The sequence below is a fragment of the Rattus norvegicus genome, chromosome 15, assembly GCF_036323735.1.
Source record: "Rattus norvegicus strain BN/NHsdMcwi chromosome 15, GRCr8, whole genome shotgun sequence".
Classification (NCBI taxonomy): domain Eukaryota; kingdom Metazoa; phylum Chordata; class Mammalia; order Rodentia; family Muridae; genus Rattus; species Rattus norvegicus.
Genome location: NC_086033.1, coordinates 39,708,946 through 39,722,254, shown reverse-complemented (window position 1 = coordinate 39,722,254; position 13,309 = coordinate 39,708,946). Strand labels below are relative to the sequence as shown.

At 38.8% G+C, this 13,309-nt stretch overlaps 1 protein-coding gene across 5 annotated transcripts in view; it reads left to right on the top strand.

Annotated features, from left to right (window-relative positions):
- Positions 1-9,880, top strand: part of Kpna3 (karyopherin subunit alpha 3) — a 73,753-nt gene extending 63,873 nt beyond the window's left edge. For 4 of the 5 annotated variants that reach the window (XM_039093504.1, XM_006252127.4, XM_063274414.1 and 1 more), the window contains 7 exons: positions 1,445-1,576; positions 2,509-2,637; positions 4,555-4,659; positions 4,755-4,826; positions 4,989-5,151; positions 6,922-7,016; positions 7,355-9,880. In XM_039093504.1, the coding sequence (XP_038949432.1) occupies positions 1,445-1,576; positions 2,509-2,637; positions 4,555-4,659; positions 4,755-4,826; positions 4,989-5,151; positions 6,922-7,016; positions 7,355-7,453 (795 nt within the window). In that variant the 3' untranslated portion in view covers positions 7,454-9,880. The remainder of the gene's footprint in view (positions 1-1,444; positions 1,577-2,508; positions 2,638-4,554; positions 4,660-4,754; positions 4,827-4,988; positions 5,152-6,921; positions 7,017-7,354) is intronic. The other variant, NM_001014792.1, reaches the window with a different exon arrangement.
- Positions 9,881-13,309: the final 3,429 nt, after the last annotated feature.

Below are 13,309 nucleotides of genomic sequence, written 5' to 3'. Positions count from 1 at the left end.
GCACTTACCCTGTTCGGTTTTGTTCTCATAGTTGAAACCTTCAGATGTGTGAAGGTGAGGCTTACTTTGGGTTTTAGAGCCTAGGCTGCTCACTCTTGCTGTGTAGCTGAGGCTGACTTTTACTCCTGCTCTCCAGGTTCTCATCTCCTCAGTTTTGGCAGTCACAGACATGTGCTATGACAATAGGCACAACGTGATTATGCTTCTTGCTTTTCATTTGCAGGTCTATGTTAAAGTCAAGTGCTAAGTCATTCCTTAACATTCACTTTTATTAGTCAGGAAAATCATACTACTGCTTCAAGGGGTTCCCCTTCTTCTTCTTTTTCCCTTATAAACCATGGATTACACCCCTAAAGGAAGCCACAAAGGTCTGTTCTTTTTATTATTTTTAATGTTATTTATTTAATGCACATGGGTGCACGTTCGCTTCAGACACCCCAGAAGAGGGCATCAGATCCCATTACAGATGGTTGTGAGGTACCCTATGGGTGCTGGGAATTGAACTCAGGACCTCTGGAAGGGCAGTGAGTGTTCTTAGCCATCTCTCCAGCCCAAGTCCATTCTTTTTATTTGGACACTTTCTTTGGCCAGACATTCTTACGGCTGATCGCCAATGTCCACCTCTCAATCACAGTGCTGAAGTCCAGCAATGGAAAGCCACCCAAACCGTATCCTATTCCGTTCTTACCGAGGCACCCACCACCCCTTTCTCTTAAGTCACACCTGAAAGGTTATTTGCTGCCTTAGGATTCAGTCACTTTACTTTTCTTCCCCACTTATTAAAAGATCTCTCTGTGAAAATAGGTGTTTGAGTGTGGTAATTGGGTGTGGGAGGAACACTGTACTGCGAGCAGGATCTCTGACTGAATATACTTAAAAAGCAGTAAAGTGGATGCATGATTATTATTGGGGTCTTCTAAACTTGAAGCAGCACAGCGTTTTGGCCTCATACGTACATGAAATAGATCAGTGATTTTAGTACCTAACTTTTGGGCCCAGGGAGAATTTACTGCTTGTTTAACAATTTATTATTTATTATTGTGTAACGATATTATTTATTATTATTATGTCTATGTCTGAGCTCTGTACCTGTGTGGAGGTCAAGGATGACTTTGTCTAGTTGGTTTCTCTCCTTCCACCTTTATGTGTGGCTTTCAGTGATGAAATTCAGCTCACCAGGCTAGCTTGCAAGCTCTTTGCTTGTGAAGCTGTCTTGCCAGCCTTTTATTTTTACCTACTTGATACATAAAGAACATAAAGTCAGAAACTGGAAAAGAAGCATCCTAGACTTCTGTCTCATGTTTATGAAGGTTGATCTCAGGTAAACACTGAGAGAAAGATAGGGTTTATATCTATCAATATAAGGATGCCTCACCACCAAGTTAAAACAAAGACTTTGTGTTAAAACTCCTCGAATATCTTTTCCTGTGTTTCCTTCCTGTAGATTCTTGTAGACACTGTTTGGGCGCTGTCATACTTGACAGACGGAGGGAATGAGCAGATACAGATGGTTATTGACTCAGGGGTTGTACCCTTCCTCGTGCCCCTTCTGAGCCACCAGGAAGTCAAAGTTCAAGTAAGTATTGTCATTTTTTTCATATTAAGTTAGTCATATGACCAGCCTTCCACAACCAATATTCAGTTAAACCCAACAGCATGCACCTCAGGGTGCCCTAACTTATCTCTTGAACCCAAATTTGTTTGTTTCTTTTTTTCTTTTTTCTTTTTTCTTTTTTTTTTCGGAGCTGGGGACCGAACCCAGGGCCTTGCGCCTGCTAGGCAAGCGCTCTACCACTGAGCTAAATCCCCAACCCCAATTTGCTTGTTTCTTAATTCGTCAGTGCTTTAGATGTGTATGTCTCAGTATATAGATGTGTATGTATGTATTCCATTGTCATTTCAACCAGATAGAAGTAAAACTGCTGATGTTGCTTTTCTAGTACCTGTTAGGAGGCAGCATGGTACATATCTATGCCTGTGTTCGCCTCCGTCCCTTCTGTGACTGCTTAGGCTCTTCCTTCCTCCCTTCACTGAGGTCTTCAGTCTGCCTTTGCTTAACTCCCTGTCTCTGGGACAGTGTCCTATCTGTGCCTGTGACTCTGCCTAGGGGCTGTCACCAGTTCTGCTTACTGTCCTTCTGCACATGGTTTACTAAGTGACCCAGAATGACATTAAATATATTAAATGCAGGGCTATATGGCATGGTAGGCACAAACGCATGCTGACTCAGGACAATATTAAAGTCTGTGGTACCTGTTTAGTGATGAGTAAGTACTGTTTTAAAGATGGGACTTCGTGACTTAGTTTTCGCTATTTAAAAAACCTTTCTAGCAAGTTTTCTGTGGAGTTCCATAATTTTCCACAAGAAATTATTGTTTAAAAGTCATTGCTTGGTTTGCTTATGGCTTTGTTGTGAGGATAGGATAAATGTTAATCTCTCGAGTTAATGAAAAAGACAGAAACAACAATTTCATTATAAACATCCTTAAACGTTTTCTTCTCCTTCAGACCGCAGCACTCAGAGCAGTAGGGAACATAGTGACTGGCACTGATGAGCAGACCCAGGTGGTCCTCAACTGCGATGTCCTGTCCCACTTCCCAAACCTCTTGTCACACCCAAAAGAGAAAATAAACAAGGTAAAGACACGCACTATTTTTCCTCCTGTCTGGGACGGTTTCCTTGTTGCTGCTATGATGTTTATTCTGACTCAGAGTCATGGCACTCAAGGTGAATCTTTCCTCATTGTTTAACTTCTGCTTCCTTTAGTCTTACTCTCATTCACGGAATAAAGAATATTGAATTTTAAGACTATTTATGTTTAAGTAGTTTGAGTAGTATTGGTAATTATTAAATTGTTAACCAGTAAACAAAAAAAATCTCCCACAAAAATAACTGGTATTTTAAAAAAAACCAGATAATTTAATCTACATCATTAAAATAGACCTTAGAATGTCATACCTTCTTTCAAAGATCATAAAAATATATTCTTTTAAAGTTTTGAATAGATATGCACATTTATTTTGAATTGGACAGTAGATAGTTAAGTACTTAAGTAGTTTTATGGCTTGTTTCACATAGCATGTTTTTAAAGGTCATTCATTTAACAGAATGTTAGAGCTCTGTGTGTGTGTTTATGAGGGTGAAGGGCCAAGGTCAGCATCCGTTATCTTCCTCAGTTGCTCTCTACATTGTATCTTTAAAAATTACTTTTACTATTTTTAATTCTGTGTATGGGTGGGTGGGCAAGTGCATATAAATGCAGATGCCAGTAGAGGTCAAAACCAGTGCACTCCCTAGGAATGGAGGTTCAGGAGGTGATTGTGAGCTGCCCAGTGGTTCCTAGGAGCTGGGCTCTTTACCATGGAGCCATCTTTCCGGCTCTCGCATTGTTGGAAGTAATGTCTCTCGCCAGACCTGAGCACTACGGGTCCTTTTGTCACTGTGCTTGAGTTACAGATGTGTTGCTGAGAGAGTTTAGATGAATGTTCGCCGTTAGTCAGGTGCTCATATGGCGGACACTCTGCCAACTCATCCGCCTCCAAAGCCCTGGCTTGATTTGCTTTTATGGCTGAATAAGTCGTTCTGTTGGCTGTGTATACCACATTTTCTCATTTACCTGTTGAATGACACTGGGGTTGTTTTCACCTCGTGGCTATTGTGAACAGAGTGTAGAAAACACTGACATCAGTAACTGTTCAAAGTCTTTGATTTAGTTTCCTTTCTGATGTAGCTAGAAGTCGCTGGGTTACAGTAATTGTGTGGTAGTTTTTTTTGAAGACTCTTTAAACTATATTCTCTAATGGCTGTACTTTACCGTGTATTAGGGTTTCATTTTCTCTCCAGCTGTGTGGCTATAGATGCTGGTCACCATGTGTCTCACCTAGGTGCTGAGTACCTGAATGCAGGTTCTCATGCTCTGGGAGAAGGCACATTACCCACTGACCTAATGCTTTAAAATAAACTAACTATCTTGTAATGGAAGTAGTTTTTACTAGTATTTGGAAATTCCAACCTTTGGGCATGCCTTCCAAATGAGTGGATACAACTCTGTGGATTAAGGCTTGGGTCTGTTTTATCTGCTGCTGTATCAGCATTACTTAGAGTAATGTCTAGCTTAAAGTAGGCTTACAGGTTATTAAATAGACACAGGGTCTAGTGAACACACAAGTATCATGAATGGAAGCTTCCTTCTTCCTTGCTCCAGTGGGAAGTCTGAATTAGCAGGTACAGTGCTTGCCCTGTAGACCTGACAACCTGAGTTGGAGCTCTGGAACCACAGGGTGGAAGGAGAGAACCAAATTGCAAAGGTTAGATGTTATCTCACCTGCACATGGGCACTGTGCGTGGGTGTGCACACCCCTTTCCTTATGTACAAACAGCAGACTCACGTACAGCATTAGTGAAATTAAAAGGCCAGTCTTGCACAACTGATCACTTTTTAGATTTGGTTACTCCAACACTACTTGAGATTTTGTTATCAAATATTAAAGAGAAAAATAAAAACATTAAAGGTAGCTTTTTCAATAAAAGTGGTCCATATTTTGTTCCTACAGGAAGCAGTGTGGTTCCTTTCCAATATAACAGCAGGCAATCAGCAGCAAGTTCAGGCTGTGATCGATGCTGGGTTAATCCCTATGATTATTCATCAGCTCGCTAAGGTCAGTCATGATGAGTTCATTATTTATCTGAATTATTACAACTCAGACTTTTTTTGATAAGGAACTTATTTTGTGAAATTGTTTTTACATTTTAGGGGGATTTTGGAACACAAAAGGAAGCTGCTTGGGCAATCAGCAACTTAACGATAAGTGGCAGAAAAGACCAAGTGAGTTTGAGACTCTTAACTTGGTCACCTTACTAATTAATCTTCAGCAAGGACACGTCTTTCTTATCTTTATAAGTTACTGAATGTTTTTGTCTCTACTGCAGTTTTTAGAGGGAAAAAAGAATTACATATATGAAAAATATTTCTTCTTGTATCATCTAGGTTGAATACCTTGTACAACAGAATGTAATACCGCCATTCTGTAACTTACTGTCAGTAAAAGATTCTCAAGTGGTGCAGGTGGTTCTGGATGGTCTAAAAAACATCCTGATAATGGCTGGTGATGAAGCAAGCACAATAGCTGAGATCATAGAAGAGTGTGGAGGTAAGGAGCTGCCCCTGCAGTCCTCTGAGTCGGTCCATCTGGAGAATAGCTAACGCCGTACTGTTACTAAGGGGCCAGGGTGTTTTGCTGGTCTTCTTATCCATATTAGCATTTCTAAAGGATTTTTAAAAAACAGAAGTTCATACTTTGGAAATACACAGGTTGTGGAATCAACTTTCCTGGAAATTGATGGAATTTAGGAAATACTCATTAGTGATTTGTTTTCCATTGTCAAGTCAAGACTGAGACTGAGTGCTTATGGGAAAAAATAGGGTTTTTTAGCTCAGAGTTTTGGAAAGTGACAGAGTGTCAAGGACAAAATGGTTGTTTCAATTTGTGTGTATGTCATTAAACCACAGAATGAGTCAGGACAGATGCAGTGTTTTGCAGTAACTTTCTGTTGAAGATGAATCTTAGGAGGGTTCTACAAAGGTTTTACCAAGTCTTCTAAAGGGCAGATCCCCAATCATGAACCTTTAGTAGGCCCCACTTTTTAATGATTCTTAAAGCCCTCCCAACTACTCTATCCAGAAAACCAAAGCACAGCCAAATCACAGTTCCTCTCACGTCACAGTGTACAGGAGTGTGTGAATAGCTTGATGTGGACGGCTATAGTAAAAGCTTTGTTGAATCCAGCACTTCTCAAACTCTGGACACAGTGAACACATTTATTCTTGTTGCACATATTACCATGGGACTAGGTGGACTCTTCTTATGGAGGTTGCCTAGTTGTGTGCATCTCATTGGAATTCTGTAAGTTGGAGAGACTTTTAGGATTGCTACCAAAAAGCATGTTGAAGATACTAGGACAGAAGTCTTTAAATACTGTGATTTCTGTTAAGGACATAATGAAACATGTGTTTAAAATTTTTGATTTTAAAGAATACATATTCAGTATGTACTAAAGTGTCCACACATTAAGATGTTTCTTTTACTACAATTTAGTGATTTGTTTATTTGTATTTTTATTAATTATATGGATAGGTTAGCCATCACAAATCAGTAAAAGCAAAAAGGTATGTGGGAGTTTCATTCAAATTTATATAGTGTCAGTAGATGTAAAATTAACATGGAGATCATCTTAGTATTAATTCATGTTCATACTTGTCTTAAGATATCTTATTAAGATATTAAAAATTAGCTTCATAGTCAGGTTTATAACTTAGAAAGTTTGAATGAAAGTTAGAGAATTCTTTTTCTCTTTAGTGTTTAAAACTTTTCTTTCTACTGGAATAATAATCTCAACATATAATATAATCTTATTATGAACAGAGATCAGTGATTATTGTTCTGAAAACTTCCTATTTTTGTTCTTTATACCTGTAGAACGTAACCTATTCATTTTTTCATGTAAAATTATATCATTATTTCCTTCAGTTATTAAGTTCTAAAAACTTAAATTTCATAGTCATTTGAAATAACATGCAGAAAACAGTGGCAGACAAACGATACTAAATGAGATACCATGCTTAAAAGTAACATTCTGGGAGGTTTTCAGATCTTGTTCTAGTACTAACTTGCCATGCAACTAAAAACAAATTCCATCAGATCTCTGTGAGACGGAGTGTTTTGGTGGCTGTTTTTGTTTTTTAGTTTTGTTGTTATAAAAACATTTTTAAAGAGAAAGAACTTAATGGGCATTTAAGTTTTTGTCTGCTTTTTTAAACTGTTGTCTTTAAGTGGAGATAGAGCCTATGCTGAGGTTCACATAGTTGTCTATAAACAGATTATACCGATTAATATCACCTTAATTTTTATATTCTTTGTCAGGTTTGGAGAAAATAGAAGTTTTGCAGCAACATGAAAATGAAGACATATATAAATTAGCATTTGAAATCATAGATCAATATTTCTCTGGTGATGATGTAAGTAAATATTAAAGTAGAGATGTCTGTAGGTTGAGACTTTTATATATAGTGGCCATTTACCAAGAGTTTTATTAATGGGCATTAAGTTTGTACCGTTTTCTGTTAGATACTCCATCAATGGCTTTTCTTGTTGCATTTTTAATCTATTAACTGGGAAGAAATGATTTTCAGATAGGTTAAGTACTTCTGCAGTCACAGGAACTTAGGACAGGCACTTTTTAAAAAGTTCATATTCAATTGTATATCTTTAATTTCCCAATAAAATTGTTACTGATTTTCCTGGGTATTTTTAGGAGTTAAAATATTCATTCAGAGTTTCTCCTTTATTTTCACAGATTGATGAAGATCCTAGCCTCATTCCTGAAGCAACACAAGGAGGTACTTACAATTTTGACCCAACAGCCAACCTTCAAACAAAAGAATTTAATTTCTAAGGTCAATTAAGTGCAGCATCTTTGATTCAATATGAAACACCACCAGATGGCCACCAAGCGATAAGACAGCAAGCAACAGAAGGCTCCCAGCATTCTTGCCTCTTCATTTTGATGCTTCTAAAGCAAGCCATGTCTCAGTCACTTTGCAGTTGCCAAAAGTCACTCTCACATGGACTGTAAATGCATATGCATGATTTCCTAAACTGTTTTAGAATTCTCCTTAACCATCTCAACTCCCCTATATTTTCCATGCTCCCTGGTGCCACATGCTGACAACTGCAGTCTCCAGTTAGAATATTCCATAGTGGTGGTTTATCAGCTGCCCACTGATACAGCCTTTGGAAAAAGGTGCGCTGTGGATCAAGACACTTTGGTATGATGTATACTCATGTTGGAAGACTACAGAGGTGCAGTGTGATCTGAGCCTCCATCACTGTCCTCCACAAACATATTTTCGTATTCTTATGTGGAAGAATTAAAGTACAAGCCAAATGATTTTCATTGGTGAAACTGACACAAAAGTAACTTAAAAACAAGAAACTTGGTTGTTGATTAAAAAGATAAGTTTTTTAAAACTGTACTTCACCTACCATTAATTGATGTTTATTATCTGCCTCAGAAGCCAGGGTTGGAGGAAGAGCTTTAGATATCAATGGTAACGCTTTCGCCATTCTACCTAATTTTTGAGAACAGCAAATCCTATTTGACCACTCACTTCAGCCTGTGTGTTCCTGCTGTTTTGAATAATCAAATGCTGTGCATGGTCTCTACCTGAGCTGCAACCTGTTACAGACTTGAACTTCTGTTAAGTTGAAAGCAAGAGTCCTTGACTACAAAAAGACTTACATAAATAAATAAGTCAAAACAAGAATGGAAAGGGTCTAAATACTCATTAGTAATGTTTTAAGACAAAGTCTTGCTTTCAGCTTCCAGGGGTTAATTTTATTTTTTGTTTTAAATTGATAATTGGATATGGTTGATTTATATTGGGTTTAAACTGTGGAGCTTTCATGTTTACTGTAATTAGTCTTAAAATATTTTTTACTTAGTAACCAGTACTTTTGATAATGTGGTGGCAACAAACCAGCAACTATTTAGAAGTGTTACAAGACTTCGTTCTTGAGTATTGGGAGCTCATTCAGACCCCACTCAAAGCATCTGCACATATTAAAAGATAAACCAAGGATCTGCGCGGAGGAATGGTCTGTAGTTATTTAACTCAGCCTGATTTGCAGTGATCTTTAGCTCTGCAACATCTGGCATTACTATGTAAAGTCATTGCTTTTGGCAAATGGTCTGACCCAGTTATTAATGAATGAATATGAATTTGAAATTTTTTAAACTAAATAACTTGTGCTGTCACAGAAATGGTTTTGTTGCTCTTGTTCACTGGGTATAATTTCCCAATGCATTGATGTGAAGGGATAGAAATCTGAACTAAGTTAGTTTTCCGACGGGGGTGTATTTACTGTGATGAAGAGAACAGATGCCATCGGAGCTTTGTGAATCGGCTGGGGTGTTTTCACTGACAGACAACACAGAGCAGGTGTGCTTCATTACAAACGTGTATCTGCCAAGGTGGGGCCACTTTAAAGAGGGAGTTTTGTCTTGTATCTAAAACGGATACAAGCGTATGTTTAAACTGCAAGATTTTTACTTGCTAGAGAATCTGTTTTAATATAGTGGTTTGGCCTCTGATTATTTATAGGTTTTATAAATTTTAGAATCAATTTCTCTTTAAGGTGGCTCAGATTTTTCAACTCTTGTGCACATAAAATTGAGTTGAAGTTCATTGTGCCTTTTTTCTTTACCCAGATTTTGAGTTAAAGCTTCATATGGTAACTGCATCCTGTTCAAACACTTGTCTAAATTTTGAAACTGTGTAGTTGTTCACTAAAAGTAGGAGTAACAAAGTCAGAATGAATTAAGGTCACACACTTTGGTGAAACCCTTAAAGTCAAAATATCTTCTTGATATTGTGAATTGTCCCCTTTCCAGTTTATTTTCTTCTCGACTCTCCCTACTTAACTGACAGTTACCTTTTCAAATTTGCACACATTGAGATTAAAATTGGGCCTCTACTGTGATGATTCCTATTTCCTCTTGCGTCCTAAGTGCACACTAACCTTTGAGTAACGTTAGCATCGAGTAGTGCAGACCCTGCATCTGCTTGATCCGGTTTGCTGTGACCTTACCGGTTTGAATTGGAATCGCACCACTTCGTAGATAAGGAAACTGAGTGTATTGCTGCACTTTTAGGTTTTCAAAACAGTGTTTTAAAATTGCATTGTTTCTATTTTTTTTTAAACTCAGTTTAAAAAAAGACTAAAATGTTCTTTCAAAAGAGGCATCTAAACGTGTTCCTAATTTTGTATATGGGCTTAGGTTTTGTAACCAATAAAAAAGCTGCTATCAAATATGATAAAATATTGAAAGACTTATTTCTGGAAATAATTGTTTAGCTTCGTTTTCTGTGTGGTTAAATTTAAGTTTTGATTTATCTTCAAATGCCAGCCACAGTGGTGGTAAAGCATTGAGTGACTGTCATTGTATTTAATGCTTCCTTTCTACCATAACAGTGACCAACCAGTAGCTACTGTGGAGAGTATGTTTTGGCAAATCAAAAGTACCAACATGTGTGTAATTTCCTAAGCTGCTGTAACACAGACCCAGTGAACTAGGGGCTTCAAACCACAAAAACTGTGGTACACTTCTGGCAGCAAGAAGTCAAGTTGAGGTGCTGGCTGCGCCAGGCTAGCTTCCTCACTGGCCTGAAAGGATTCCTTCCTGGCTTCTTGTGGAGACTGACAGTCCTCAGCTCATAGTTCCTCACACCATTCTCCACCAGTCTGTGTGTACTGAAACACTGTCATTTAGAAGAAAACCGCAGTTACTTGAAAAGGTGGTGTGATTATGAAATGAACCAACCAGCCATTCAGACCTTAAAGCCTGTAATTTTAACAGAAAGTAGTAATTGAAATAACCAGAGAGCCTTTGCTTTGAAGGTAGACGTGAAGCTCTGGATGAAACCTTGGATTAATTAGAAGAACAAAAGAAAAGCCAGACTTTTGAGTATAGAAGTATTCTGTATATTGCCACTTGAGACTACTTTTAAAAGAGTCATTGCAGTGGTGCACACCTTTAATCCCAGCACTTGGGAGGCAGAGGCAGGTAAATCTCTATGGTTTCAAGGCCAGCCAGTCTTGAAAAAAACAAAGAACAACAAAGAAGTCAGTATAAGTAAACCAAGGTGATCAAAGTCTTACCATCATTTCCTTCAGATGTGCAGCCTTTTTAGGGCATCATCACTGCAGGTAAACCAAGAGCATCTGGCATTTGGATGGTATTGGTCTTTCTTTCCATGATAGTTAATTTTTGTTTAACACTTTTTGACTATGAGTAGGTTTTTAACCCTCTGGAAAACTTAACTATTAGTGGGGGAATATAATTTCTATTTGTTTAGCTGATTCTAAGTCACCTGACCCAGAAAGTGCTTATGGACCGTACCTTCAAGTTTAGAAGTAAACTTCATGTAATCAAAAGCGTGGGTCAGAATGACTCAGAAATAGAGACCAGCCATGAAGATGGCTGTTTGGGAAAACGGATGTGGGATGCAGTCTTTCTCCATGATTGATTTGCTCAGTAGATAACTGATTTTGGTCCATTTCTTGATGTTGGGTAACTGTTGTACAGGTGTTTTCCTGTGGACAGTGAGATGGTTGGCTCCATCTGTGAATTCTAGAAACCAGGTTGTAATAGCAGCTCATCCTCTTCCCACCCAGACAGCTGAACATTTTCCCATAGACATTGCTAAATGCCTTATGACGGCCCAAACTTCCATCCTTGTACCACTGACCCAGATCCACTCCTGTAGTAAAGGCTTAGCTGAGGCGGTACACAGCTGTGTGCCGGGTGTACAGTAGGCTTTTCTCAGTGCTGTTCAGCAGTCGAGCTGAGTTAGTATTGGTTCCAAAAGTCAGTGTAGTTTGAAAACTTTTCATATTCATTACTTCCTAAGGCACACAAGAAATTGTTTTCCTCAGAGAGCTAAGAAGTTTTTTAAAGCAAGGCAGAAGTAGAGAGCTTGAGTAGCATGCTCCAGGTCATGAGTGCAAATCTTAGAAGCATTAAATAAATGAAACAGTATGATTACTAATGGTATCACAAAGTCCCTGCAGGGAGTTTGTTCTGCAGTTCCCTGCCTTTCCACAAAAGTTATCATCTCCTACTCTCTAGTGATGGCGTCTAAAGACACAGGGCCCTGTACATAAAGCTAAAGTAAATTTGGAGTGTCTCTATAAGATAGCAATTTTAGCAGGTTTATGTAAGTGTGAACCTGAGTATGTTACACAGCATACATTTACATCCATGTAGTAGCTTAAAGGTAAAAATGGTTTTTTGGGGGGCAGCCGTTTTGTGGACAGGATTGAGAAGTGATGAGTGACCCTAAGGGAGCTTACTCTGCTTTGTTGGCTGCTGGTCCCTCCTGTCCCTGAGAAACATCCACGTCTCTTAAGTGTTCATCACTACAAGCTTTGTGATTGGAGCTCGTTTTGATTTCCGGAGAGCAGACACTGAACTCACTGTTCTTCTAAGATGCACCCTCCCTGCCCAGCCAGAGCAGCTATGCATGTTGCCTTCCTAGTTCCTGTACACTTAAACAGGCCGCAGACCCCAGGAATGAGTAGTAGGACTAGTTTCTGGTTACAGTGAAATGGCAGCTTTCCATCTTCTCGACACAATTCTAGTGTGTGAAGAGTTATATAGTTTTTTTTTTTTAAGATTATTTAATGTATAGGAGTACACTGTAGCTGTCTTCAGACACACCAGATCTCATTACAGATGGTTGTGAGCCACCATGTGGTTGCTGGGAATTGAACTCAGGACCTCTGGCAGAGCAGTCAGAGCTCTTAACCGCTGAGCCATTTCTCCAGCCCTGAGAGTTATATAGTTAATAGCCTTGTCTTAGACTTGGAATTATAGCCTAAACTTTGCCCTCGCATATAGGCATCTGCCCTGTCTAAAAATTTAAGTTTTATACTATCTCAGTTCAATTTCCTCATAATATTCTTGTAATATTGGTTTTTTTTTTGTTGTTGTTGTTGAGTTTGTTTTTGTTTTTGTTTTTTTATGAGTAGTTAAGACTAAGCCTTTGGAAACACTAAAATATTTTTTGAGCATCCTATCCCATGCCAGGGCATAGGATAAGCTCATCTCAGGGATGGTCTGGTGAGGATGGGGATGCTGCTAGCCAGTGTTTCCTAGACCAGCTGCACTTGATACAGTGTGGTCCACTTGACCTGGTGAAGAAGTTTGTATTAGATTGCATTATTTGCAAAATACGAAGCTGATTGTGCTGCAAAAACAGGTTAATTGGGCAGGTTGGCTGAAAAACCTGGAGGTGGGAAAAGTCTGTACACAAGGCATTGTTGGAAGCACAGAAGGATGTGGTCAAAGACCAGTGGAGAGAAGGATTAATCGGGTGTATATGGGTTAGATATCTGCCACTCACAGAGGCCAGAAGAGGACACTGGGACCCCTGGCTATTGGAGTTATGGACAGCTGTAAACTGCCATTTGAATGCTGGCAGCCAAACGGGGTCTTATGCAAAAGCAGTTAAGTGCTCTTCACTGCCAAACCATCCATTTGATGCTTCCGCCCCTAATATCAATCTTCTATTATCCTTCTTGTATGTTGATTTCCCATTTTCTTCACAAAATGCTGAAGTCCTCTGAATGACTAGCAGGCAGTGAGATCTCTAGCTATCAGCCTCTCCCTGACTATTAGTTACAAGAGTTCATTGCTCTTCTTGCCGCTGTGATAAAAAATACACTGACAGAAGCAATCTAAGAGGTG